Here is a 27,430-nt window from a genome sequence, read left to right as displayed (position 1 = left end):
AAACTAAGGGTTTTTTTTAATGTTCCTCTACTCATGCAGTACTATTATAATTTATTGAGTAAGGGAGGTAGGATGAGACAGCCTTAAGCCATTGGGAATCACTTTGGCAGCTGAATGAAGAACGATATAGATGAGGGGAGAGACTGGATATAAGCTAACTTATTCTCATTTGCAAGTATGAGATGATGATGGCCTGCATCAGGGTGGCAGCGATATCCGGGTAGAAAATGGGGTATAAAAATATATAAGATATTTGAAAGATAAAATTGACAGGATTTGGCAACATTCAGTGATGAACAGTGACTGAAACTGGGCTATTAATGATGATATATGGTTTGTGAGCCTCAGGAACTGGGGAGTTTGTGGTTCCCTTGATAGTAACTGGGAAGCTAGGAAGAGGCTTAGAGGAAAGGCAATAATTCCTGTTTGGGACATATTTATGTTAAGATCTCTATGGGACATCCATTTTTAGATGTCTGATGAGCAGTGGTGGACATAAGGCTAGAGGTCAGTGGAGACCCTGGGGCTGTATAAATGTTGTTTTGAATCACCTGTATAGGGATGATAATTAAGTTAATGGGAATTGATAATATTACCAAGCTAGAGAGTTTAGAGGTGGAAAAAAGGGGATCTGGATAGAACCTTAAGGGATACCCATAGTTAGTAGGTATGACCTAGTAGATGATCCAGCAAAGAAAGGAAGAATGAGGAGTGATCACACAAAATAAAGGCGAATTAAGAGTAAGAAATGTTGAGGGGAAAAAGAGAATATTAAGAAGAGCATAATCATCTTCAAAAAACATTGTCAAAAGCTGCAAAATTGTAAAAAAGATTGAGGATTGCAAACAACCTATTTAGATATGGCAATTAAGAGATTATTTGCAATTTTTTAGTAAGTTAATTTAAGTTGAATGATGAATTTAGAAAACAAACTGCTAAAGGTTTAGAAGAGAGTGGGTGGAAAAGAAGTTAAGGGACAGATTTTATATAACTTTCTCAAGAAGTTTATCCATGAAAGGGAAATGACATTCTAGATAGCTAGTAGGGATTGTTGGAACTAATGAGGTTTTTTTTTAAGGAAAGCAGAGACATGGACATGTTTGTTAGCAAGGAAATAATCAGTAGATAGAGAAAGATTAAAAATCAGTGAAAAAGTGGTGATGATAGAGGGAGCAATGTGGTAAAGAAGATAAGATGAAAAGACCTAAATAGGAGATGTAGGGGGATTTGCCTTGACAAGAAGGATTAAGTGAGACATTATGCATCATTAGGGGAGACAGGGGTGAAGGTGTAGATTATCATCTGTATGATTTGAGATAAGGAAAACTGGAGAAGTAGAAGCTTTAGGGAAATAGCCTCATTTTTTTCAGTGAAATATGAGTAAGATTGTCAGGTGAGAAGGTATGAGATGGGGATGCAATAAGAAGTCTGAGGATGGATGAAATGATTTGGGAAAGTTGCTGTGGTGACTTAGTGAATTGTTTAGAAATATGTAAAAAAAGTTTGCTTTGCTGTAATGGGGAAGAGAGGCAGTAGGTGTTTTTGCAACCATGGACTAAACAGTGGTTCTGAATATTGCTATAGTGGTAAATGAAGCATCTCATTACACCAAGAATTCATTTATAGCTGAAGGCAAAGAATGAATGCCTCCTGTGGGCATAGTGATAGTCTTCTCTCTCCTTCTCCTAAACACCAGTTAATGCAAAGCTTCTTTGCATGCAACATAGACTATATCTGAATAATAGTAACTAAATATTGATATGGATTTCCAGTTTATAAAGTGTTGTGAATACATTATCAATTTTGATAAATACAACAACTCTGTGACACGGTCTTATTCCCTTTTTACATATGAGGTAGCAGAGGCTTATAGAGGTTAAGTGACTTTACTTTGGCCAAATAGCTAATCAGTGGGATTTGAGCTCAAGTATCTCTTTAGTAGAAGTCTCATGACATTCCACAAAAACAAGCTAATTTGTAACAACAAGTAATGTATAATGGTCAACTATGAATAACCTCACTATTATCAACAAGTCAGGGCAACTCTAAGAGACTCAGGACAAAAACAAATAGAATCTGAATATAAATTGAAACATATCATTCTTGATTTTATTTCCTCTATGAGTTTTTCTCTAATGAAAGCAATATGTGAATTATTTCACAACATGACATATATTGAAATATATACTTATGATAATATATGTACAGCCTATATAATATTACCTGCCTTCATGGGGAGGTGAGAGGGAAGTAAAGGGGGGGGAGAGAGAGAGAGAGAGAGAGAGAGAGAGAGAGAGAGAGAGAGAGAGAGAGAGAGAGAGAGAGAGAGAGAGAGAGAGAGGGAGAGGGAGAGGGAGAGACAGAGAGACAGAGAGACAGAGAGACAGAGAGAGAGAAAGTTGGAGAGAGACAGAGAGACAGGGAGACAGAGAGAGAGACAGAGACAGAGAGAGAGAGACAGAGAGAGACAGAGACAGAGACAGAGAGAGACAGAGAGACAGAGAGAGACAGAGAGACAGAGAGAGACAGAGAGACAGGGAGACAGAGAGAGAAACAGAGAAAGAGAGACAGAGACAGAGAGACAGAGAGAGAGACAGCATGGATTGCAAAATATCAGAAAAGGAATACTGAAATATTGTATTGGCATATAATCTGGAAAAATAAGAATTTATTATAATAATTAAAATATAATTCATTGAAGGAGGGATGCATTAGAGAGAATTGACATATTGGTGCTGTGGGAAAATATTGGAGTTGAGATCTCATAACTTCCTAATTGGTCTCTCTGTTTCTGGTCTCTCTCTCCACCAATCTATCCTAAAAGATTTGCCAAATTGATATTCCTAAAATACAGAAATGACTGTGTCACCTATCTACTCCAAAATCTTTTTAATGACTTCCTATTAACTACAGGATAAATAATTATTTTTAAAGTCTAGTTTTTTAAAGCCTTCAAAAATAGCTCTGACTTTTCTTTCCAGGAATATTTATATTCTTTCTTCTTATACTTTCTATCCCAATCAAACTGGACTCCTCTATTCTCCAAGCTAGATTTTGAAATGCATTCTTTTTGACCTAGAGGTGGAACTTCCATTGCTCCTTCTCATTTCAGTCTTGTAGAATCTTTTTGCTTCCTTCACACCCAACCTCAGGTGTCAGAGGCCTTTCCTGATTTACTACATTCTCATTTCTCTTTTACTTTTGGGAATGACTATTACTTTATGCTGAGTATGTATATTTTTCATTTACTTAATTGAGTACATGATATTATATCTTTCCCCTCCAGTAGAATGTAAATTCCTTGTGGATGGAATTTTTTTTTTGGTCTTTACCATTTTTTCCCAAATCTTTTGCTGAATTGAATTCAACATTTATCAACAAATGATATTTGATAATTGTTTGAGTCTCTGAAATTTTCTTGACTTTCTTTGGTCCTAGAATGAAAAGAACTATTTTCTTGTGATTCCTAGCCATCCTTCTAAGGATTATCTGTGCTTCACTGATTATCTGAATATTCTATAATTTGAATTCTATTGTTTTATTTGTCTTTCATAGTAATTTAAAAACTATTCTCAATGTCCCCAAATTGTTTATAAGAAGGAATCACAAATTGATAGATAAGAGGTCACCTAGCCGTAGTGCTTCATTTTAAAAATAGGTACACTAAGACCAAAGGAAGTGGTTTACTAAAGCTAAAAAGTAGAATTGGAATTTGAACTTAGATCTTCTAATTCTATGTACTGATTTCTTTCAATTTATTTATGGGTATACATTTTATATTCCCAACTTTTTTTAATACAGTGATATTTTGCCTTTATGTGTAGATACTGTCTTTCACAGATTAAGTCCTTGATGAATTGAATCCAAATGATTGCTCAAGTCTTTAGTAACTACTTGAGTGTTCTATCTACTAACTTCTATTTCTCCCTCCAAAAATTTTAAAGCAAATTTTACCTCAATACTGAGAGACAACATGGCTCTGAATTACTAAAATGTTTTTGAGATGGCTCTATTGTTGTGTAATTGCAGGTTCCCCATCTGAATTGGTAAAGAACCAATCTTTGCTTGAGTATCCTCTTTGAAGTCTAAGCATTCCTGCTAATGGTTCCCAGAATTGAATTACAAAAATGCTAGAGTCAGTGAGTTTTCTACAAATGCTTCAGAGATTTAAAACTCCCTCTAACAATACCACAAATCTGGAGTTAATTGCATTTCAGGGTGCAATGAAAGGTATATCTCTTCAATACAATTTTCCTTAATTAGTACATACACTTGTCCCCTGGAAAGGTGGAAATGTAAAACTTGATTTTTTTTGTTTGATAAATTGTTTTTTAAAAATAATTTTATATATGCACAAGGGCTCTTCTGTAGGATAAACAAATCCTCATTAAATTTTTAAAAATAAATATTATGTATAATTATGGTGAAATATAGCTATGAATTTATTTGGCTTGAATGAGGTTCCTGCAGCATTTATCTTACATTTTTAAAAAGAAACTAAAGGCAAGCAATGGATATTTATTTTAACAGAGTTAATCATTATTGAGGTAAATAATGGTTCCATGGGGCAGTAGCTACCTGATAGTATAGTTCTCCACTTAAATAAATCATGGTATAAAGATATTGTTTTGGAAATATATGTACCCCAGATAACCCTTCATTATAACCTTTATTTATCTCTGGATTTAAGGTGATAGTATTGTAGATAAAATGAAAATATTAATAGTTTTACTACATGTTTCACAGTTTTTATAAGTATCAGTAAGAAAATGTATGCCCCAGGTTTTGTAATCACAATGCATTATATTATTAGTTACTATGTTAATAATAATCACTCGATAATAAAATTTTTCTGAATATTAGGCCTTACTCTAGGAAATTAGGTGGTTACTTATAAGGTATAATTTGAAGGGCACTGCTGTATACCATTTATCTTTTCCACCAGCTTATAAAAATGCCTGCAATATCCACTATTAGAAATGAATGTCTTTGAATTAAGAAAACTGATTTTGCCTGTAAACTTTACATAAAATCTGTATTCTCAATCACTAGCAATTTTGAATGTTTTTATTTTTCAGTATTTCATAAATCAAAAAAATAATCAAGTCCTAAAATAATAAGACAAGGAATATACAAGTTTGAGGATGGTAAAGATCAAGGGGTAAATGGGGGAATAGAAGGAAATGCCTGGACAAATCAAACAATGGGAAATTGGAGATAGTGTAAAGTTTGCAATAGGCTTAAGTATGGGAGTAGGTGGAAACAAATCAGGAAATCTAGAAAGGGAGTGAAATTCACTCAGGTATTTTAAAGAACAACTACTCTTTACTAAGTATGGGTCTTGAAACCATGAAAACTAAGGTGATATACCAAGATTAGACCTAGTACCAGCTCACAGATAACTTAGATCCTAAGAGGGGAAACAAAGCATGTTTAGAGTAATTATAAAAAAAAAAAACATATTATACATCATAAGACAGGCTAATTTCTTTTAGGGTTAAGAAGAGAAAAAGATGATTTTCAGTTTGGGATATGATAGAAAGTTCCATGAATGAGATAACAGTTAAGCAAGAACCTGAAGAATTTCTACATCTAGATAGGGGAAAAGGAATATTCTATGCAGCAGAGTAATATAACCAAGGAAGTGGGCTAGAAAGTTAAGTTGGAATTATATTGCAGAAAGAAACTCTTCTATCTGACCATATTGCTGTCCTCATATATTTTGAGTTATTTTTTGTTCACTCCTTAGCTAGGATGATGATGATTCCAGAAAAAAGATTATGTGTATGTGTATGACTAATTTTTCACAATCTAGACACTACCACATTATACCTCCACCAGAGGAATCTACGGAAATATAATAATTTGTGAGTAAGACTGTAGAAAAAGTGGGAAAATTAAGATAAAAATCAGAGGTCATTGGTTTTAGTATACATGGATGGTGGGAGGTAGACCCAATACAGTAGTTTCGAAGAAGTAACTCAACTGACCTGTCCCAAAAGTCTCCTTCAAAAAAAATTTAAAATACTGCCTCAAATCAAAATTTGGAAAAGCAGAGTCAATAAAAGCTAGTGAGTTATTTTTCTAGCCTAACAAAATAAAAAGGTTGGTAGCAGGAGTCTGTGACATCAGGACAGTGGACTTTCTAGAGCCCACACAAAGGGCTGCTGCAGCAGCAACATCAAGACCTAACAGTCTAGAGGCAGTAAAATGGTTGGACAATGGTTCAAAAAGAGATTACAGGGGACCTCCTGATGTTACTGGGTACAGCTAGCATTGATTGGCAACTCTATTGTCCATATGCAGTTCTGGATCACAATTCCAGGGAAGAGAGGAACACAGTCACCAGGGTCCAGGTGTCCTGGTTACATTTCCAAATTAGTGTTAGAATATGGAACTGCAGGAGACTACAATTCTTCTTGAGTAAAAACCAGAACACAGACTAAGACAGAAGTGACCAGTTTTCTTCCAGGATCATACCACCTTTGAAGTACCAAAAACTTGAGGAGCTCCAGAAAATAGCAACATAAAAAAGCCTGAATCTTTCCTTCTAAGTAAGAAGAACTCAACTTTAACATAAAGTTCACAGTCAAGAAATAGGCTATAAAATTAGCAAACAACAAAGAATTTGACCATAAAATGCTAGTATGGAGCCAGGGGGAAGAAAGACAAACTGATAGCTACCAAAAAAAAAAAAGCCTCAAAGAAAAATGCTAATTGGACCCAAGAAGTTAAAAAAAAAAGATGTGTGGTAGAAGAAAAATTGAGAAAAGAAACAAGAGTGATACATTAAAATTATGAACTAATTGTTTAGTAAAAGTGGTACAGAAATTATTGGAAAAAATAACTCCTTAAAAACTAAATTAGATTATTGGACTAAAAGAGGCACAAAAATCACTGGAAAAAAGGACTCCCAATAGATCGGGTCTAGCAATAACTTGCCTAGAGGGAGACACTGCAATTGTAAATGTGAAAGTAAATCAATTTGAGAATGTTCAAGGGGGGAGAAGAAACACAGACCTAGAAGGAGAGAAACAATAACAACCTTGAAGAATGGATTCCCTGGCAGTTTAGAAGAACAGAGAAGACCTAATTCTGGGAACACAGCTAAGTGAATCATCTAGCAGAGACCATGTACATTGGACAGAAACTGCATAAAGACTTTTTAAGAAGAGGAGTGACTTATAGACCCTTCAGTAACAAAAATTATGAGTTGTTTTTTTTTTCATGAGTTCCCTAAAAGTATGCCTCACTACCATTATATTCTGAGTTTGAGTTTACTATTGCCTTTGAGGGTTGTGTAATTGCTAAAGAGCATAAACAAATTTGTTTAATTTATTCAATACTTTCTTTAATCTTCCTAAACTCTCAGTAATCAGTTCAGTTCCTGGTATCTAAACCTACAAACTATAGTGTCTCATCTTATAGCTTCTCCCAGCACCTGGTGTTTCCTCAACCTAAAATATTCAATTGCTCTTGCATCATTTAAAAACTAGAATTCCCTTCTGTATAAATCACTCCTCCTTCCTTTCACTGTGATAGAAAAACAAAGGCAGAAGAAGTTTTCTCTAGTTTGAATTGCATGTTAGAAGTGAAGTTAGCATAGCACTTTGTGCTACAGTAATTCTCAGCTAAAGAAAAAGAACAGAAAGGAAGAAAGCAGTGTATGTGTGGCATTATTCCAGTCCTAAGGGAAAGGAGACTGGTATCTAGCTGTGGGCAGTTTTGTTACTCCAAAAGCCATTAGAGTAAAGACTGAGGCCAGTGTAATATGAATTATGCAGCATAGGAGATTATTTTTCCCCTTGGTCCAGTCCCAGGAGAAACTAATATTAAAAAAAAAAGGAGTCCAAAATTGAATAATAGGAATATAAGGTAGAAAGACTAGAATTACCAAAATTCACAGGAGGAAAAAATTGAGATAACTTTGAACATAACTAGAGAATAAGAATAGGAATGGTATTAGTAACAGGAGGGAATTTAGTCCCAGATCAGACAAATTAGTTCAGGTGTCTATGAATAAATATCGTTAAACAAAAGAAAATCAATCCACCATTTATGAGTCATAGGATAGTCATGAAGGGAAGCATTGTAGAAAGGAAAGGCAATAACATTAAAAATGTATCTCCATATAAGTCAATCATATTGATCTTGAAGTTGAGATTTGCATCCAACTTAAGAATTATAGTCTCCAAGAAGAACATGGCAAGTTAAAAAAAATTCAATGTTATAATGCAAGAGATAATATATGAAATCTTCCTAGAACTTCTGAACATAGAAAATAAAGTTGTGACCAAAAAGATCTGCAGATTACCTCCAGGAAAAACAAAAAACAAAAACAATATAGCAAATTGGTGCTACAAATTCTGAGATAAGTTGGTAAAATTTAATAATTCCACTGACAATAAATTCTGCAAATGACCAGGGAAAATAACTTTTAATATAAAGAATAAGAAACTCAAATGGCACAAGACTATGCTACATTCATCAGAAGCTGAAAAGAATTAGAATTGGGAAAGTGGAAGCTAATGACTCCATGAGACACCAAGAAATAATTTTTAAAAGTGAAAAGAAAAAGTAGAAGAAAATATCTCATCAGAAAAATGATTTACCTATCAAATAAATTTAAGAATTATTGGGTTACTTGAAGGCACATTCAAAGGAATAGCCTAGGCATCCGATTTCAAGAAATTTCATTGAGTTGATTTATACTGAAATTATGACCAAAAATAAATGAAGGGTGAAAAAAGGGAAGCACTGGGTAAAAGGTAAAGGTAACTATAGAATGGGAAAGTTTTCTCATATAAAAGTCATAAGTAAGAATAATTATATAGGAGAGGAAAATGAGAGGGGTGCTAGGCAATGTTTAAATTTCACTCTCATTGATATTGGTTAGAAGAGGGAAAACTATAGACATACACTCAGTAGTGTATAGAAAAGCAAATTACCCAATTGGGAAGTAGGAGGGCAAAGGGTTAATAGAAAAGAGGGGGATGAGTTCACCTATAAATTGGAAACAGATAGCAGAATGCATTAGAAATAAGAATCCAAGGATGTGTTGTTTAAAAGAGACACACTCGGAAGAGAGACACAGAATTAAAATAAAAGGCTGCAACAAAATCTAAAATTCCGCTTAAATAAATAAAGATGGGGTAGCAAGTATGATCTCAAGACTAAGCAAAGAAAAATAGACTTAATTAAGAGATAATCAGGGTAACTACTTTTTTCTAAAAGGAACCTTAAACAATGAAGTAGTATAAACTTTTTTTTAGTAAGTTTTCTCTTATAAAGATCTCATTTCTCAAATATATAGAGAAATATATATATGCATATATATTTTTTAAATAAGAGCCATCCCCCAAATGATAAATGGTCAAAAGATATGAACAAGCAAATCAGAATAAGAAATAAAAGCAGTATATAGTCTTATGAAAAAAAATTGTCTAAATCACTATAAAGGCAAATTAAAACAAATCTGAGGTACCCCCTCACACCTATATAAAATCATGAATGCCATAGATGATGATGGAAAAATATGTACACTAATGAGCTATTGGAGTTGTGAACTGGTCTAACTATTCTGGAAATAATTTTGGGACGATGACTCAAGGTATATAAAATTGTGTCTACCTTTTGAATCCACAATAGAATTACTAGATTAGTAGCCCAAAGAGATTAAAGGAAAAGGAAAATGACCTGTAGGTATAAAACTATTTATAATGGCTTCTTCTGTTTTGGCAAAGAATTGTAAAGTGAGAGGATGTTCATCGTGATGGCTAAAATAGTTTTGTCATATGATTGTGATGGAATACTACTTTGCTTTAAGAAATGATGGAGAAGGGCAGCTAAGTGACTCAGTGATCTGGAGTGAGCAGCATCTGGGTTCAAATCTGGCCTGAGACATTGCCTGGGCAAGTCATTTAACCTCAATTGCTTAGCTTTTAGGATCTTCTGCCTTAGAATCATTAATTAGTATCAATTCTAAGACAGAAGGCAACAGTTTCAAAAAAAGAAGAAACAATATGTTCTCTATCAGGTATGATCCATATCTAATTTGTTCCCAAGGCCTACGGTTTTTTCTTTTAAAATCCAACTCAAATCTCTTCATTCTTTTCCATTTCCCTTACCCTAGAGCCTAAATACTTAAAATGGAGAATTATAATATCTAAGTCACTGACTTCTCTGTTTCTCATTTCTCCCTAAAGTTGATCTATTATATATATTGCTGCCAAATCAATCTTTCTGAAACATTACTTTTATCAAGTACCTGACCTACATGGAACCTGTAATGCCTCTCTATTTTCCCTAGCATATGAAATCCTTGACTTTCATGACACTCAATAATCTGGCTCTACCGTCTCCTATCATTTTACTTCTCAGTTTTCATTTAGTTGCTGGGTTTCTGTATTCCCTTCTAATTTTTGCTTCTTTGTTTGGTCCTTCATCTTAAATAGCCTTCCTCTTCCTTCCCATCCATCAAAATCTTATCCATTCTTTATGGCCTAGGTCAGATCATAAATCTTCCAAGAAGCCTTAAATGGTCTAGTTTTTAATAATTTTTGAAATATTACAACACTGGTATTATGCACTATGAAATTTAGGGGTTTATTCTATACTATTTTATATCACTTATTGTTTAATATATGATGTCTTTACCTCTCCAATTAGATTTCTGAAAGATTCTATTAGGATGTTTTTATAATTCAGTATTCTCCAAAGCACTGATTTAAAAAGTATTCAATAAAAAAATCATAAACTGGTCAACTGAAAAGCTATTTACTATATTTATCAATTATAGATATAATCATTTAACTCCAATTTTTTTTCTTCCTTATAAAGAAAAAAATGTCTTTTAGATATGCAACATAAACAAGATAATTGATTTCAGTATAAACTTTTCTAAAAAGGACTTATTCTCAGCCTATATAATTCACAATAATTATGATGATTTTATTGCCATAACTAGAATAATTACATTTATACTTATTTATTGATGATACCATATAGTGCCAGAAATGAAATTTGTAGATAGTATAAAGCCACTTTCATAAGGGTATTAAAATTACCTAATTTTTTTTCTTTTTCTGCATGATAATGTAACAAAGATTTCCTGGGAATGGACTATTTGAGAAAACAATTTTATGCTGGTGATGAGAGAACCACTATTTTTTTTAGATTTTGAGACATTTCTCATTTAACTATCATGTCTAATTGGAGAGGCCCAGGTGTTCCCATGTTATATTTCCTCTGTTACTTTCTCCTCTCTCAAAGGTTTTAAATACATTTTCATAGTGAAATATATCTTTATTATATGTTCTTTTCCTCCCCCTTTCTGATCAGCTATCTTAGTAAATGCCAAATAACTAAATTATTCTCTTCAATTCCTCAATAGCATTTAAATAGACAGATAGATAGACAGACAGACAGATAGATAGAAAGATAGATAGAAAGATAGATAGATAGATAGATAGATAGATAGATAGATAGATAGATAGATACTCAGAAATATAATTTTTTTCCTCAAGCACAAAAGCTACAGCCAGGATTTTTAAGATTAAGTTCTTAAATAATGTAATTATTTTTATATTCATTTAATGTTTTTTTATAATATATGGATACCCAAATCAAGTTATTGATAAACAGGAAGTATTTAAATATTATAGCATTCATTTTTAGAAAGTGGGGAACAGTGGGGACCACTTTCTTACAACTACATTTAAACAACTGAAATAACTTCATTTGACTGTACCTTACTAAACTATTAGCACTGTCTGGATCTTGAGCAGCCACTGTGCCAACCACTGTTCCAATCTTCTCATTCTCATGAACATCCATAACATAGGAAGGCATCGAAAAGAGTGGTGGTTCATCAACATCTCCCACGATGATCTTCAACATGGTGACATCCTTAAATGGGCCCAAGTGAGAAAATCGGAAATCAAGATGTGTATTTGCTCCTTCTATGTTGAGGGTGTAGGACTTCTTCTTTTCATAGTTCAGTGGCTGTGGGAACAAAAGAGAATTTCAGCTTTCACTAGTGATTTGAATTAACTTGGAAAACTTAGACTTTTTTCTTCCATTAGAAAATGACAGTGCCCAATTAATAAATGGGCAAGGGGCATGAACAGGCAGTTCTCAGCTAAAGAAATCAAAACTATCAATAAGCACATGAAAAAGTATTCTAAATCACTATTGATTAGAGAAATGTAAATAAAAACAACTCTGAGGCATCACTTCACACCTAGCAGATTAGCTAACATGACAGCAAAGGGAAATAATAAGTGTTGTAGAGGATGTGGCAAAATAACGTTAATAAAATGCTGGTGGAATTGTGAATTGGTCCAACCATTCCGGAGGGCAATTTGGAACTATGCCCAAAGGGCTTTAAATGAATGTCTGCCCTTTGACCCAGCCATATCACTGCTGGGTTTGTACCCCAAAGAGATAATAAGGAAAAAGACTTATACAAAATTATTCATAGCTGCGCTCTTTGTGGTGGCAAAAAATTGGAAAATGAGGGGATGCCCTTCTATTGGAGAATGGCTGAACAAACTGTGGTATCTGTTGGTGATGGAATACTATTGTGCTCAAAGGTATAATAAGCTGGAGCAATTCCATGTGAACTGGAACAACCTCCAGGAATTGATGCAGAGGGAAAGGAGCACAACCAGGAGAACATTGTATATAGAGACTAATACACTGTGTTACAATCAAAAGTAATGGACATCTTCATTAGTGGCAATGCAACGATCCAGGTCAATCCAGAGGATCTTATGAGAAAGAACTCTATCCACATCCAGAGAAAGAACTGTGGGAGTAGAAATGCAGAAGAAAAACATATCATTGATCATGTGGTTCAGTGGGGATGTGATTGGGATTTTGTCATTAAAAGATCACTCTATTGCAAATAGGAATAACATGTAAATAGGTTTTCAACACTGAAAAATGTGTAACCCAGTGGAAATGCTTGTCATCTCTGGGAGGGGAGAGTAAAGAGAGGAAGGAAAGAACATGAATCATGTAACCATGGAAAAATATTATAAATAAATTTAAATAAAAAAAGAAAATGACACTCATAGCTTTAGACTTTAGAAGGATAGTAAAGCTTCTTCCTTAATAATGTGAAAAAACTGAAAAGACACAGATTAAATATAAATTTACAGTGTAAAATCCATAGAGATAGGCTTATTGAAGCAGCAGGTAGTGTTGGTGGATTGTCAGTCCTACATAGCTAATGAATTTACTCTCTAAGCTAGAGGTGAAATTGAAAAAAAAAAAGGTGTAAAACAGGTTAATTATCTTATTTCCTCTTTCCTCCTCTAACACCAGTCAGGAAGTTGAGGAAATAGTCCAGGAAATTGCCAATAGAAGAACAGGTCATACTCCATTAAAACCATGGATTTTCTTACCAAGAGTTTTCAAAATGTTTAGAAAACTATGGAAATGTTAGAACTTTGAATGAGTAGATAAATGAGCAGCTACTTTGAATTTGTTATACATCTTTTCCCCCCATTTCCTTAATTACAACATTTTCCCTGATGTAGATGAGCATGATTTAAAAAGTATACTCTGCTTCAGGAAATTTAACCTTCTAATGTTACTGATTTAGGAGACGGAGGAGAATGAGATAGTCTTTTATAATCCTGTTCAGTGTTTAATCTCTGTTGTAAATCACCTTGGGCAGCAAAGCAGAATAGCTAATCTCCCTGCAGATCAGAATCATTGCTAATCTCTAATCTCCACCTGGGAAGTTAAGCAACACTCAACACTTATAATTCAGTAAAGATAGGTAGATGATAGACAGACAGACAGACAGACAGATAGATAGATAGATAGATAGATAAATAGATAGATGAATGGATAAATAAAGTTAGTACTTTAGATAATAGGCCAGAGAGATGTTTTGCTAATCTAAATTAGTAATTTTTTTCTTTTTCATTTGCTTAGCTGTTTTTAGACATTAATAGAATTTAAAAGTCAAATTGCATATTTAGCACTGAAGATAAGAACAATGAGTAATATAAATAACTTTTTTCTTTTTTGCCCTAAAAGTACAAGAAAATTAAAATTCTTTGTTATTTTTAGGATAGTTTGTGATATGAAGAATAAATCATGATGAAAAGATTAATATTAATATTAGGCAGGAGGATAGTACAGTGGATAGAATGATGAGTCATGTAATATAAGGGCAGGGAGAGAATGGAGTCTTCCCTCCCTGTTGGGTCAGGACCAGAGTAAAGATGGAGCTGAGTCAAGTAGAGAGAGAGGATAGATTGTCTGCCCCCTCAGCTCTCCCTGGCTAACCCCACTCTGACTGCCTTCAAGATCCTTAACTTCTATTCCCTCAGAGTCTTGGCTGATTTTGTTTGACACAGACAACTTCTCCCTCTCAGGTGAGAGGAATGTAACTTTCCTTCCCCCCCCCCCCAACTCCAAGTATTTCTTCCTAAATATTATGGAATCAGTCACTTGTTCATATGAAAAAAAGTTTATCTCTAAGGGAACAACAATAAAGGATAGGGCAAATGAATTCAGGAATGAGGCAATTGGAAAGAGGTAGTAAGGAGTCCCTAAAATAACTGAACCTCTTCTTCCAAAGTCTGACAGGTCTTTGCTGACCTGACCCCTTGGGGTCAGTTGAGATGAAGCCCCGACTTTCTGGCTGTCTTGGCTACTATATCAAGTTCAGGGCTTCAGGGAAATTTAGATGAATCTTCTAATAGTGAATGACTTTTGGTAAAGTCTTCTTCACTTGGCTCTCTTCTTGGGGTACTGGGTCAGGAGTCACAGGAAGATGGTACAGGATCAGAGATCTGCTTGGATCAACTTTCTTGATGGGCTTCCCACACAGAGAAGGTTCTCCCCAACTGTCCAGATCAGCTTACTTTCTCTCCTCCCTTCAGAATTCTCTCTCCTTCTTGCCCTTCCCCCGTTCCAGCAGAATCCTCCAGCCTTCCCAGTCTGCTTCTCTCTTCAAATCTTACAAATCTTCTCTTACAGTCATGAAGACTTGGGTTCAAATGTGACCTCAGATGTTTATTAGTTCTCTGACATTTGCCAAGTCACTAACCTATCACAGTCCCACTTTCCTCCTCTGAGGAATGAGGAAAACAAGGTCAATAATAGCATCTATTTCTCAAGGTTGTGGAGAGGATAAATTAAATAATATTTGGAAAGCTTGTTGCAAACTTTATAAAATATTATAAATATGTATTTATAAAATATAAAAAAAACTATTAGTATCCTAAGAAATGTAAATTATCTTGAATATCCAAATATTCATATTTTCCCCTCTATTGAATAATATGAAATGTAGACATTATAAAGAATGAACTAAAATAGAAACTTTCATTAGTTTTAGTTTGCAGTTTAATAGTTTTTTTCTTAATTCCTTTAGCTCATTTCACCCTGAATATAATTTTAAATTTCCCAAGCAATGAAGCTTCCCTACATTTATTTGGATTCTATTCAACAATCCAATATAGTTCACTCACAGATTTAAAGTTCAATATTCAACTTACATTTTCTGTTTCTTAATTTCTGCTATTACTCTTAGTAATTACTTTTACATACCATTGCTCATTCTAACTTAGAAAATAATTTCCCCCTCCTAAATATTTATACCTTTCAAATAGCTGTAGACTGTTATTATCTTTTCCATCAGTCATTACTCAGCCAGCTGTAGATATTTGGAACTTTTTAATTGTTTCTCATAAATCATTTCTATGATTTCTATAATTATGCTGAGCTTTTAAAAATCTCTATATATTGGTTAGGTGTGCAACTAGATATTTGAAATACCATATGAGGTAGAGAATTCTGTAGCTTTATTTTGATTTGATCCCAAAGAGTTTCAAACATTGTGGCTATTGAAAAATGGTTTTCCTTTGCTCAAGTTAAGTGTTCTCTTCCCTCTTTAGATGGTGGAATGCTGCAGGAAAATTTCATTTGTGCATCTTTTTAAATGAATGTTCAGTGCTCTAGCAAGAAAGTTGAATTTCCTTTTTTGCACATATGCATATATGCTGAAGATGGATCTCCAAATGCAATCCTTGTGCATTTAAAATATTACATTGTCCATCTTTGGAAAATTAAAGGACTGGAGAGTTGTCTTGTCACTCCTCCAGCAATGGGCTCTCCAACTAAATCCCTCCATTCTGTTTCACTGTGTGTTACAGTCCTTTACACCCTAGACTTAATTGACTTCTTTGGTATCTCAAAACCACTATGAAACCCATGTAAATAGAACATTGAGATTTTGTGAGTGCTAACTTTTAAAGCGAACTTTTGTTAAAACAATTATTAGATCTATGATTCTCCACTTTCCATCTCAGAGACTTAGCCCCCATTACTGCCCCAGTGCTTGGAAGGAAGACTCTCTTCACTTCTACTTCTTAGAATTTCTTATTTCCTTAAACTCTGCTTATGTAATCTTTTGCTTGCAATCTTTTCTGATGTCTGTTTTAAAGCATGGACTTTTTATTTTTATCTTTTCCTAATACTCTGTCAGGCACATAGTAGATGCTTTAAAAATATTGATCAATGTATTAATAAGTAAGAATATAATGCAATGACTTTCACAAAACTCAATTATTTATTTTCCAAGTTTTCAGTGCAATGAATATCATATATATTAAGCTCACAACTAGCCCCCTTATTTTTGCATTAGCAAAAAAAGGCTCAAAACTATTCCTCCAGGAATGTATTTAAATAAATATTTAATTTCCATAATGGCAAAAATACACTTTTGGAAGAAAAAAAGATGCCTATGAATGTAGATAACTACGTATTAATGGCTTAACTCATTGAAATGTTTCATAATATCATTAGTTTCAAAGTGGTATGCTTTGCTGTATTGAAAGTATGTGTTTGTTCAAAATGGTTAATTAAATATTTAAGATAGCCAGAAATGATCTCCCATCACAGGCTCATGCCTCTGCAAACTGATGAGCAGTAAGAACATGTCTTTCCAGATAGATGTTATCTGACAAAAGGTTATTAATAATAGAGTGAGAAATAGATTTTTCTAAAGAAAAACTTGGGCTGAGTCTTTCTGTGTTTTTGTAGTGAAAGTTATGGGCTTGGAATCACAAGATCTGTGCAAGAGTTTTGGTGACAATGTTTAAAAGTTGTGTGATTCTAGGTAAGTCATTTAACCTCTCTGAACCTCAGTTTCCTGGTCCATAAAATGTAGATAATAACACAAGTACTATCTATTTCATAAAGCTGGTATGAGGAAAGTGCATTGTAAACCTTAGAACTATACATATGTGGTTGTTATCATTAGTTTATTGTTATTCACCCTCTTCTTGAGAAGAACTATTCCATAATTTATAAGGAAAGTATGGGGAAGTGAATAGAAAATAAAAGCCAAGTTGTACATTAAGCACTGAAAACAGTAATTTAGGGAGGAGGAGGCAAAAGTACCAAGAGGATATTTAGACGTGATGGTGAGCATACTACACTGGTTTCCATAAAGAATCTTTTGCTGAAGGCCAAACCTTGCACACATTTTATAAAGCTATTTTTCTGGGCTTCAAAACAAGGGCAGTACAATAGTTAGTTGTTTATTGAATTTAGCTGCTTATTATATTTAGTCTCCCCAATTAGAATGTGAGCTTCTTTAAGGACCATTTCTCTCTTTCCTTTTAGCCCCATTTCTTGGCATAGGACTTAGTGCATGGTTAATGAATAAATAATGTTTGTTAAATTTATATAGCATAGGTTCCTCATCAAGGAATATGATCACACTAATATATATTTTCCCTGAATAGTCAAGTTCTGCTAACCAAAGAATTTTGATTATCAAGGTACAGTTGGGATGTTCCATTCTAAGGATTAGTGAGTTGAGACTTGACAGTTTTCTGATGAAGGAATGATATGAGCAGGTCGTTAAAGGATTCTTGGGAGCGGATTTATAGAACAGCAATGATTCTGATCTCCAGGGAGATTAGCTGTTCTGCTTCGCTGGCCAAGGTGAGCTACAACAGAGATTAAACACTGAACAGGATTTTAAAAGACTATCTCATTCTTCTCCATCTCCTAAATCAGTAACATGGGAAGGTTAAATTTCCTGAAGCAGAATATACTTTTTGAATCATGTTCATTTACATCAGGGAAAATGTTGTAATTAAGGAAATCAGGGGGAAAAGATGTATAGGATTTATAGTCACAAACTGAACTGTCATAAAAACATCACATGAATACTTTAAAGGAAACTAGAAAACTCATAAAAGTTATTATTGTATCTCAGAGGAAAATCAGAAGTGTGTAGGTTAACAGATTCCAATTGAAAACTGATGTACTTAATTCTAGGTCATCAAGAGCCAGCATTTATTATCACAACATTACTTTCCAAGACCCTAGGAATATCCTCATTACTCCTCTTCTCAACACTGTTAAAACCACAAGCACTGTCTTAAAAAGCACACATCACAGGAGTCCTTCTTTTAAAGTCATGGAGTGCAGAAAAGAGTCAACACATTTTTTCCCCTTCATCACACATATTTTCCTCAAATTGACTATATTCTCAGCTCAACTGCTGGAAAATAGTTTTCTGAGTGATTTTCAAAGCACTGAAAGAAACCATAAAATATCGTACATAAAAAGTTGTGATTCAAATTTGCACTTAAATTTTCTGTTAGACTTATTCCTAATTTTGACCATCCGTCAATCAATGAATATTTATCAAATGTCAAATAAATGCCAACCTTTGTGCTTGGTTCTGAGGATGTGAGTGAAACAACATACAACTTGAAGTAGTTTCCTTTCTAACAAGGGAAATGAGTATATGCACATCTAGGAACCTACAAAATACACACAGACATTTTGAGGGGTAATTCAATAGAAGCTGGGAGATCAGGAAAGTTATTGTCTGAAAGTGAGTCTTGTGGTGAGTCATGACATAAACAAGGAATTCTAAAAAGGAAGATAGGAAGAGAAAGTGTATCCTAGGAATTTAGAATAGCCATTGCCTTATATAATAGAGAAGGGAGACAGAATGCCATGACATGTGAAGAACAGAAAAAAAGAATACATTTTGTTTGGAGTATAGAGTGTATGAAAAGGAGTAATTGATAAATTGTCAAAAGATATGAACAGGAAGTTTTCCAAGAAAGAAATTCAGGCTAACAAAAGATTTCTGGGAAAAAATTGCTCTAAATAGCTGCTAAGAAAAAGAAAGGCAAACTAAAACACATCTGTGGTTATATCTCACACCCATTAAATTTTTACTGTTGTCCCCAAAAGGAAAATGGAAAATTCTGGAGAGGCAATGAGAAAACAGGCGCATCGGTACATTTTGGAACTATGCCCTCCATTATGAAACTGTACATATTCTTTAGTTCAGAGATATCATTATTAAGTATATGACCTAAAGAAGGAAGTGAAAGAAGAAAAGAACACATATACACACCTTTAATTATATGTTTAGAATATGTATTGTGTGTATTTTGTATGTATGTATTACATTAAATATTTATAGCAGCTCTTTCTATGTGGAAAAGAAGTAAAAACTAAGGAACAACTGAAGAAATTCTTTTATATGTAATTGATAGCATACTAATATATTATAAGAAATGATAAAAGGGATATTTTGAGAGATACCTAAAAAAAACTTGCATGAAATGATGCAAAGTAAAGTGAGCATTTTTATTGGTAAATAATTTCTAAAATAGGAAAGATATTATAAAATAATAATTAAAACTGTGAAAGAGAGTAACTGTTATCAAAGCAATGTATACAATTATTTCAGAGAATTGTTGACTAACCACACTATCTACCTCTGGAAAGAGAGAGATTCTAAATTTCAGTGTAGAAATTGAAATATTTCTATTTTCCACATTTCCAAGTTATTAATTTTATTTACATTATATATATATACATATATACAGCTACATTATAATTATATACATATACCACAGACTTACATATTTGGTGACATAGAAGAGTTTTTTCTTTTTCTCATTAGAAGTGGATGGAAGGGAGAAAAGGCACGCTATTGTTAATTTAAAAATACAATTTGATTTAAAAAATAATTTATAATGAGCCTACAGATACAGTTTTAAATACCTAATAGTTGTACCTGTATTTGATCCTAGACAAAACAGGAAGTCACTTAAGCTTATTAAGCAAGAGGTTAAACTTATATATGTTCACTAGGTAGTACCCTGGATGGAGTGCCAGAAATGGAGTCAGGAAAACTCCTATCCTTATGTTTAAATCTGGCTTCAAAGACTTATTAGCTATGTGAACCGGAGAAAGTCACTTAACCCTCTTTACATCAGTTTCCTCATCATTAAAATTACCTGCAGAAGGAAATGGCAAACCACTTCAGTATCTTTAACAAGAAAACCTCAAATGAGGACCTAAAGAGTTGGACACATTTGAAAAATTACTTATTTTGAAAAAACACATTTTTATACCTATGTTTCAGGACTATTACTTTGGCAGCAACAAGTAGGAAGGATTAGAAAGAGGAGAGATTAAAGGCATGGAATTAATTTAATAAACTACTACAATACTCCAGGAAAGAAGTGAAGAAGCTCCAAACAAGAGTGGTGTCCATTGAATGGAGATGAGGCAACTTGTCCAAAGATAACTAACAAATTTTGGTGACTGATTGGAATATGGGGTGAGGGAGAGTGAGAAGTCAAAGGGAACTTCAATGTTCAGAATGATGTGTGACTAGTTTCCTTGACAGAAAAAGAAAGGATGGGAAGAGTAACTGATTGAGTTGTTGTAGATCCCGAGGATCCAGTCATAAAAGCATGGGTGATGAATTTCGAAAAACATAAGAGATGTTGAGCTCTAGGAACAAAAAAGTACCAGAAAGCTTCTACCAAAGGGCTTCACATCCTTGAGAATATTGAATGATTTCATCAGAGATTCTGAACATCAAGGGGCTAAAATTGTAAAAGGACCCAAATTTTTAGAGAGTCAGAGATTGGGAGTCAAGTGCTTTCTCAACTTTCAGACCACAAATTAACCTATCATACTGTTCTGAACATAGAATGAATGCTATATGAATAAAGTCAAAGAATTATTATAATCACTATTATTATTTTTGAGCCAGACATATAAGGGCAAATTGGAAGTATGCTGAATAGAAATCCCTAGGTAGATGCCACTGCTTCTACAGTAGAAAGAGAAAAAAAGCCAAGATTTTGTAAGCAAAATATTGTGTGAAAATATTCCCTCAATGATTTTTGAATATTATATACTATGTTTTTGTAACTTGAAAAATATAATATTCCAGAATGGCTAGGTGGTACTGTAGATAGGATACTGGGCTTGAAGTCAGGAAAACCTAAGTTAAAATCTAGTCAGCCACTTATTAGGTGTGTCATCCCATGTGAGTCACAACCCTGTTTGCCTCTAAAAAGAAAGAAATAAAAAAGAAGACTATATTGGGATGGGGACAGTTAAATTGCTCAGTGAATTAAGAGCTAGGCCTAGAGATGGACTGTCCTGGCTTCAAATCTGAGCTCAGAAACTTCTTAACTATGTGACTCTGGGCAAGGAATATAAATCTCATTGCTTAGGCCTTACTGCTCTTTGGTCTTAGAACCAATACATAGTATCAATTCTAAGACAGAAGTTAAGAGTTTAAAAAAAAAAGCACTAGAATGGATCAATTGGAAAAAGAAACACAAAAGCTCAAGGGAAAAAATAATGTCCCGAATTAGAACTGAGCAAATGGAAGCTAATTATTCCATAAGGCATCAGGAAACAATAAGACAAAATCAAAAGAACAAAACAAAAAAGAAGAGCAACTGAAATACTCCACAAGAAAAACAAGTGACATGTAAAATAGATGCAAGAAGGGCAATCTATGAATCAGAAGTATACTTGAAAGCTATAATTTAAAAAGCCTGGAGAAATCATCAGGGGAAACTGTCCTGATTTCCTCAAACATGAAGGGAAATTAGAAATAAAAATAATTCACTGATCACCTCCTAAAAGAGTACCTAAAATAAATAGACTTCTTCAATAATCCTAATCCAGGCTGAGGTGATAAGGATATACACATAGAGTGGACGTGGTGGCAATGTCAGAAAAGAGAAGGGGACATATTTGAGGGATATTACAAAGGTGCAATAAACAGACCTTTGAATCAGACTGGATATGGCAGGGGTAAGAGATCATGTTAAATCAACATATTGGACATTACCCCAAAAACTAAAAAAATGGTGCTGCCCTCTTTGGTTAAAGGGAAATTTAAGGAGTAGAGAGATTTCAGGGGGAAAGAGAATGAATTCCTTTTTGGACATATTGAATTTAAGATATTTATTGAATATCCAGTTGGGGATATCTGAAAGATAAACACCATAGATTGGAGATCAGTAGGGGGAATGGGGCAAGATATGATAATGATCAACAAAGAGATGGTAATTAAATCTATGGTAAACGATGAGATCATTGAGTAAAATATTATAGAGAAAAAAGAGAAAAAGACTCACACTAATAGTTAGAGGGCATAATTGGGATGATGAATCAGTAAAAGGGTTTCTGAGAGTGTCAGGTATTCAGTTTTGAAAGTAATCAAACACCTCTGGGAAAGACCACTATTTAGTAAATACAGAAGAGCTGATTTATTTTCCACAATTTTTAAAATAGCCTCTGTAAGCCTCTTTCTAATCTCATACTTAAGAACTAAGCTTCATGCTAGAAAGTCTTTCCCAATATTTATTTTTATGTAAATTATCATTTCTACATTTGGGATGAATACTACAATGAATTCAACTTGGTCCCGATTAGTGTGAATATTGAAAACCTTGAAGTGGTTGCATATTTTCAAATTTGAAATTATAATTATATGTAAAATATGGTAATTAGTTCCAGGCCAAGGAAACTATTCAGTGCAAATTCGAATATTGTGACCACTTCAAAGGGTTCAGTGTTTAATTGGAAACTGTTTTGAAACTAACTTGTCTATCAACTTTCCTAATATTAAAATATTATTTTTTGGGTGATTAGCTATAGAAATTTTTGCTTTCATATTCACTTAAAGCTACCTCCACATCTTATTTAATTTCCTAATGTACTTTCATCAAAAAGTCCAGCTATTGCCAGCATGACCCACTTCATTAAGGATATGTTGGCATCTTAAGTCTTTCTGCTTACCACATATTGAGAAGGGCTCCTCAAATCCTAAAAACTGAACCATCTGCAATATTGGATAGAAGGTCTGAGAAAGAATAAATCTTGTATTAATTCTCAGGAGAGAATGTATTTCAGAGATTGGTTAGGTGATGGAGTTAAGGGAAAGAAAATGAATAGATTTCTAGCTATTTCCAGGTCATATTTTCCTTGTGTAGTGTCATCCTATTAGCAAAAGTGGATTTTGAGATATTCTATTATAAATATAAAAGGTGTTTTTAAGTTCAAATATGTAGTTTTGGGGGTAATGGACATTACTATATCTATACTTCTGCTTCATTCAATTAATGTAAAAATTAAAAGCTGATTAAAATTTGAAAATGTATTTTTTTCTTACCTTTTTCAAGGAAAGAATGCCTTCTCTTGTCTCTTTGTCAGTTGATATGGAGAACACACCAATGCCATCACCATTGATGATTGTGTATTTCATGTCAGCATTTGAGCCAGTATCAGCATCATTTGCCTTGATTTTTCCTACAGCTGAACCAACTTGAGCTGATTCAGGAACATACAGCTGATAGTGCTCTGGGAAGAAGAAATCAACTTTAATAGTAAATAAAACTCAATGTTAGGTCAGTTATACTTTACAAAAAAGGCAAAATTATTAGTATGAATACCATATTTTAATACCTGAATGATTTCATACTCTCTATGCAAATATGCTAAATGATTTTTATAAAATTGTATAAGCCTGATTTCCATGTTTAGAAAGTTATTGTATTCATAATTCATGTAAAAATAATAAATTCTCATTATCTTCTCTGTATAGGACAAAAATGGCTATATTGTTCATTGATGTTATACTTGAATAATAGTCTTTTGGGCAAAATCTGTCTAATTATTTGTCAGAAGCCCTGTAAATGGTGAAGGACCTTAAATGATTTCTTCTTGGTTTCTCCCCTGCTCCCTTCTCTTCACATGGACTTCCTCTATCTACCCCAAGGATAAACCAGTCAAAAGGTAAATTCATTCTACCCTTGGTTTTCCAACAAATATATCATTCATGAAAGATGACTAAGTAAAAAGGAAATATCATTAAAAAATGCCCTTCACAGGAAGATACACAATAAGAGAAATACAGATGACAAATAACATAGATAAGGCATTGTTATTGGTAAAATTACATGTAAATTCATTCAACAAAATTAGTGCTAAATATGATTTTCAGAGAATTTATATTTGTGAAAAAAGATATTTTATTGATCTGTGTTATAAGGAAAAATGAAATAGTGAAGTTTTACAGAAAGTGAAATGGGCTGTACAGAGATTTAAGAATGCATAGGTGAAGTTAAATATATCATGGTTTATGGAGAATTAAACTAGTGAGGTGAACTGAGACTACTAAACTAAGTAGTGACATTGAGGAAGGATTGTGCTCTCTACATGAAGTTCAGCCTCTGCCAAGTTTGGGACATGGAATGTTCAAGTCAAGGAATTATGAATAGTTCACCTTGGCTAAAATGTAGAGTGTATAAAAGGCAGTAATGTACAGTGACTCTAGAAATGAAGGCTGGAACCAAATGGTGAAGAGCTTTAAATGACTGTCTGAGAAGTTTGCAGACTGACCTGAAAAAGAAAATAAAACATTCTTTTGCTAATTAATATCAGCTCTTTCTTTCAGAGCCAAAAAATCCCCCCTCCACCCTTGGAGCAAGTATATTTGAGAAAGAATGGGTTATGAGGGGAACCATGAGTGAAGACTACTTTTTTGTTGAAGGGGACAGAACCCTCTGCAGAAAGCTCAGCTTGTCTGTCCATGGGAATTAGAGAAATCAAAAATGTCACTGGCACATAATTATGGAGCAAAGTAATGAAGTGAGCTTATATCTCATGATGTAGTCACAGCCTATTTTGTATAGGAGAGTAAAGTACAAGGCAAAAGGATGGTGGCTTCTAGGTAACCAGAAGGAGGAAATAGACTTTTCACTGTGGGGATGGAGCATGGGCTTTGCAGATATTGGTTCTTGGGAAAACACTGTGGTTACTCCCATCTGGTTGAGTCTCTGTTTTGTTTTTACTCTTGAAAGTTCATGCAACTATTTGGATTATCTTCCCTGGTGAGAAGAACTCAATTAGAAACTTTCTTTTTAAAATTTCTATACAGAATTTTTTATCTGGAAAGATCTTAATAGTTCAAAGACATTATTTTAAATTTATTCCTTATTTATAATGTATAAGGCAGTGATGGTGAAGCTATGGCATGGGTGCCAAAGATGGCACATAGAGTGCTATCTATGGGCACCTGGTTGCCCTCCCTATGCCCTTAGGGTTTGTTACTAGAAAGGTAGAAGAACTTCTGGGGAGCTGCTTCCCTCCCCCCTCTCCACTTTGTCTTCTTGCCCCTGTGTGAGGTAAGGGGGAGTGGGGTAAACCCGGGATGGCACAAAATCTGGGGATGGGCACAGCATCTGGATTGGGGGTGGGGCATGGGAGGGGTCAGGCACTCTATCTCCAAAAGGTTTGCCATCACTAGTATAGGATAACTACAAGGCTTGGCTTCATTTGTTCATCTCTTAACCATTCAACATAATTTTTCTCATTTGTTTTCTTATCTGCTATGGTCATTTTAATTCTGAAATTCTACAAAGTCCTTATAATTCCATAAATTATAGGTTTGAGGTATTATTATGGGTCCTTATACTAAATTTTATTTTATTGGGAATGATAGGTTTTATGAATGTGAGAAAGTTTTCATATATCAATGTATATGATAGTTAATTAGGTTTCCATTTACAAATGTTGGAATTAAGATTTCTACATTTTAAACTTGATGAATAAAAACAGGTTTTTTACTTAGAAACCTTTTTTTTTTTGGTGGATGAAGTAGTGGGGTAAAAATCAGAAACTATAATTTTATCAATGTATGGAATTTCCTAGATTGGAACTACTACAAATACTCTGGGCCAGAGATGCCAAACTTAAATGGAAATGGCCACTAAACTGTACACAAGAATTCCTTTCATTACATATTGATTTAGAAACTAATATTTACATTATCTCTGATTTATATATGCTTATTTTAAAAATATTCATCAATTATATTCTAGTCTGGTTCAGTCTTCTCAGTAGTATTTCAGGCTATAAATGTGACACCTCTGCTCTGACCAATGAAAGTTTTTTGACTTACAGAGGAACTTAATCACTATGTGCCATAATCAATACTTGAGCCAAAGTGTTTCTAACTCCAAAGTCAATATACTCTACAATGAACTGGAAAATTTAAATATAGGCCAAAGCATTAAAAAAAAATCAAATTTAAAATAATAATAGGACTGATTTTGTGCACTGAAACAAGCCTACATTTTCCTTGAGAACTAATCTTCCTGTCTGATTGTGACTTTTAATGACATCTAAATATATAAAATAGAAATAATAATTGAATAAAAATAGAATTGTCACCTTGATAAAAATCATTTGAAGTTAAAAAAAAGAGATGAGCACCTGCTGTGAGCTAAAAGGTGAGGAGAAAGAGAAGAGGCAAAAAAAAACATTGGGGGGAGGAAAAGGGGTAGAAATAATTAGACAGCATCTAGAAAGAGAGAATACAAAGACTGAAAATGACAAAACACCAAAAAGCTGAAGATTCAGAGAAAATACTCAGCAAGATGAATGTTCTAGCTAAAGAATCTTAGTAATGGAGACAATAGACTAGATGGATGAAATCAGATAGTAACATGACAATGATCAATGGACACAACAAACTTTGTAGGATCCTGAAGAAAAACATCACTGAGAACATTAACAAGTGAGTTAGTACAAAGCTGAACTATCTCATGGAAAAATAACAGTGAAAGGTATGGGGACATGTTTTAGGTAATGGATTTCACTGAGCCTATAGAAGAGTTACACAGATGGCTTTAAATATGTTTAACACTGAGATAGTAATAGTGCTTTAGAGATGAAGAAAGCTCTAATGACTTAATTCAATACTCATAATCTTCATTTAGGAACTAGGTTGTTCAATGTCCAATAGGGCACAGATTATAATAAAATATCCTGTAACTACTTAATATTAATATCTATTTGAGCTCAAATATATATGACAGTTCATCTATATTAATGATAAAAGTAAGATTTTTTTCTTTCGTTCTAGATCTGTGATCCCAATGAAAAACTGGCATATTGACCTCCCTGGCTCCAAGGCATATGTCTGTCCCCTTGTCAGGTTGTTAGTAATGGATAGTATTTATTTACCAGTTTATTATTAACAAAATTGTTAACATGTGTTGCTTACGTGGATCTTCAAACCTCTTTAAAGTTGGGGCATCTT

General features: G+C 33.7%; 1 protein-coding gene across 8 annotated transcripts in view; it reads right to left on the bottom strand.

Annotated features, from left to right (window-relative positions):
* Nucleotides 1-27,430, bottom strand: part of CDH18 (cadherin 18) — a 1,512,838-nt gene that overhangs the window by 134,165 nt on the left and 1,351,243 nt on the right. For all 8 annotated transcript variants that reach the window (XM_056824266.1, XM_056824267.1, XM_056824271.1 and 5 more), the window contains 2 exons: nt 23,498-23,685; nt 11,750-12,003 (listed from right to left, as the gene is read on the bottom strand). In XM_056824266.1, the coding sequence (XP_056680244.1) occupies nt 11,750-12,003; nt 23,498-23,685 (442 nt within the window). The remainder of the gene's footprint in view (nt 1-11,749; nt 12,004-23,497; nt 23,686-27,430) is intronic.

Source organism: Monodelphis domestica, chromosome 3 (genome assembly GCF_027887165.1).
Source record: "Monodelphis domestica isolate mMonDom1 chromosome 3, mMonDom1.pri, whole genome shotgun sequence".
NCBI classification, from domain to species: Eukaryota; Metazoa; Chordata; class Mammalia; order Didelphimorphia; family Didelphidae; genus Monodelphis; species Monodelphis domestica.
This window is presented reverse-complemented; position numbering and strand designations above follow the sequence as displayed.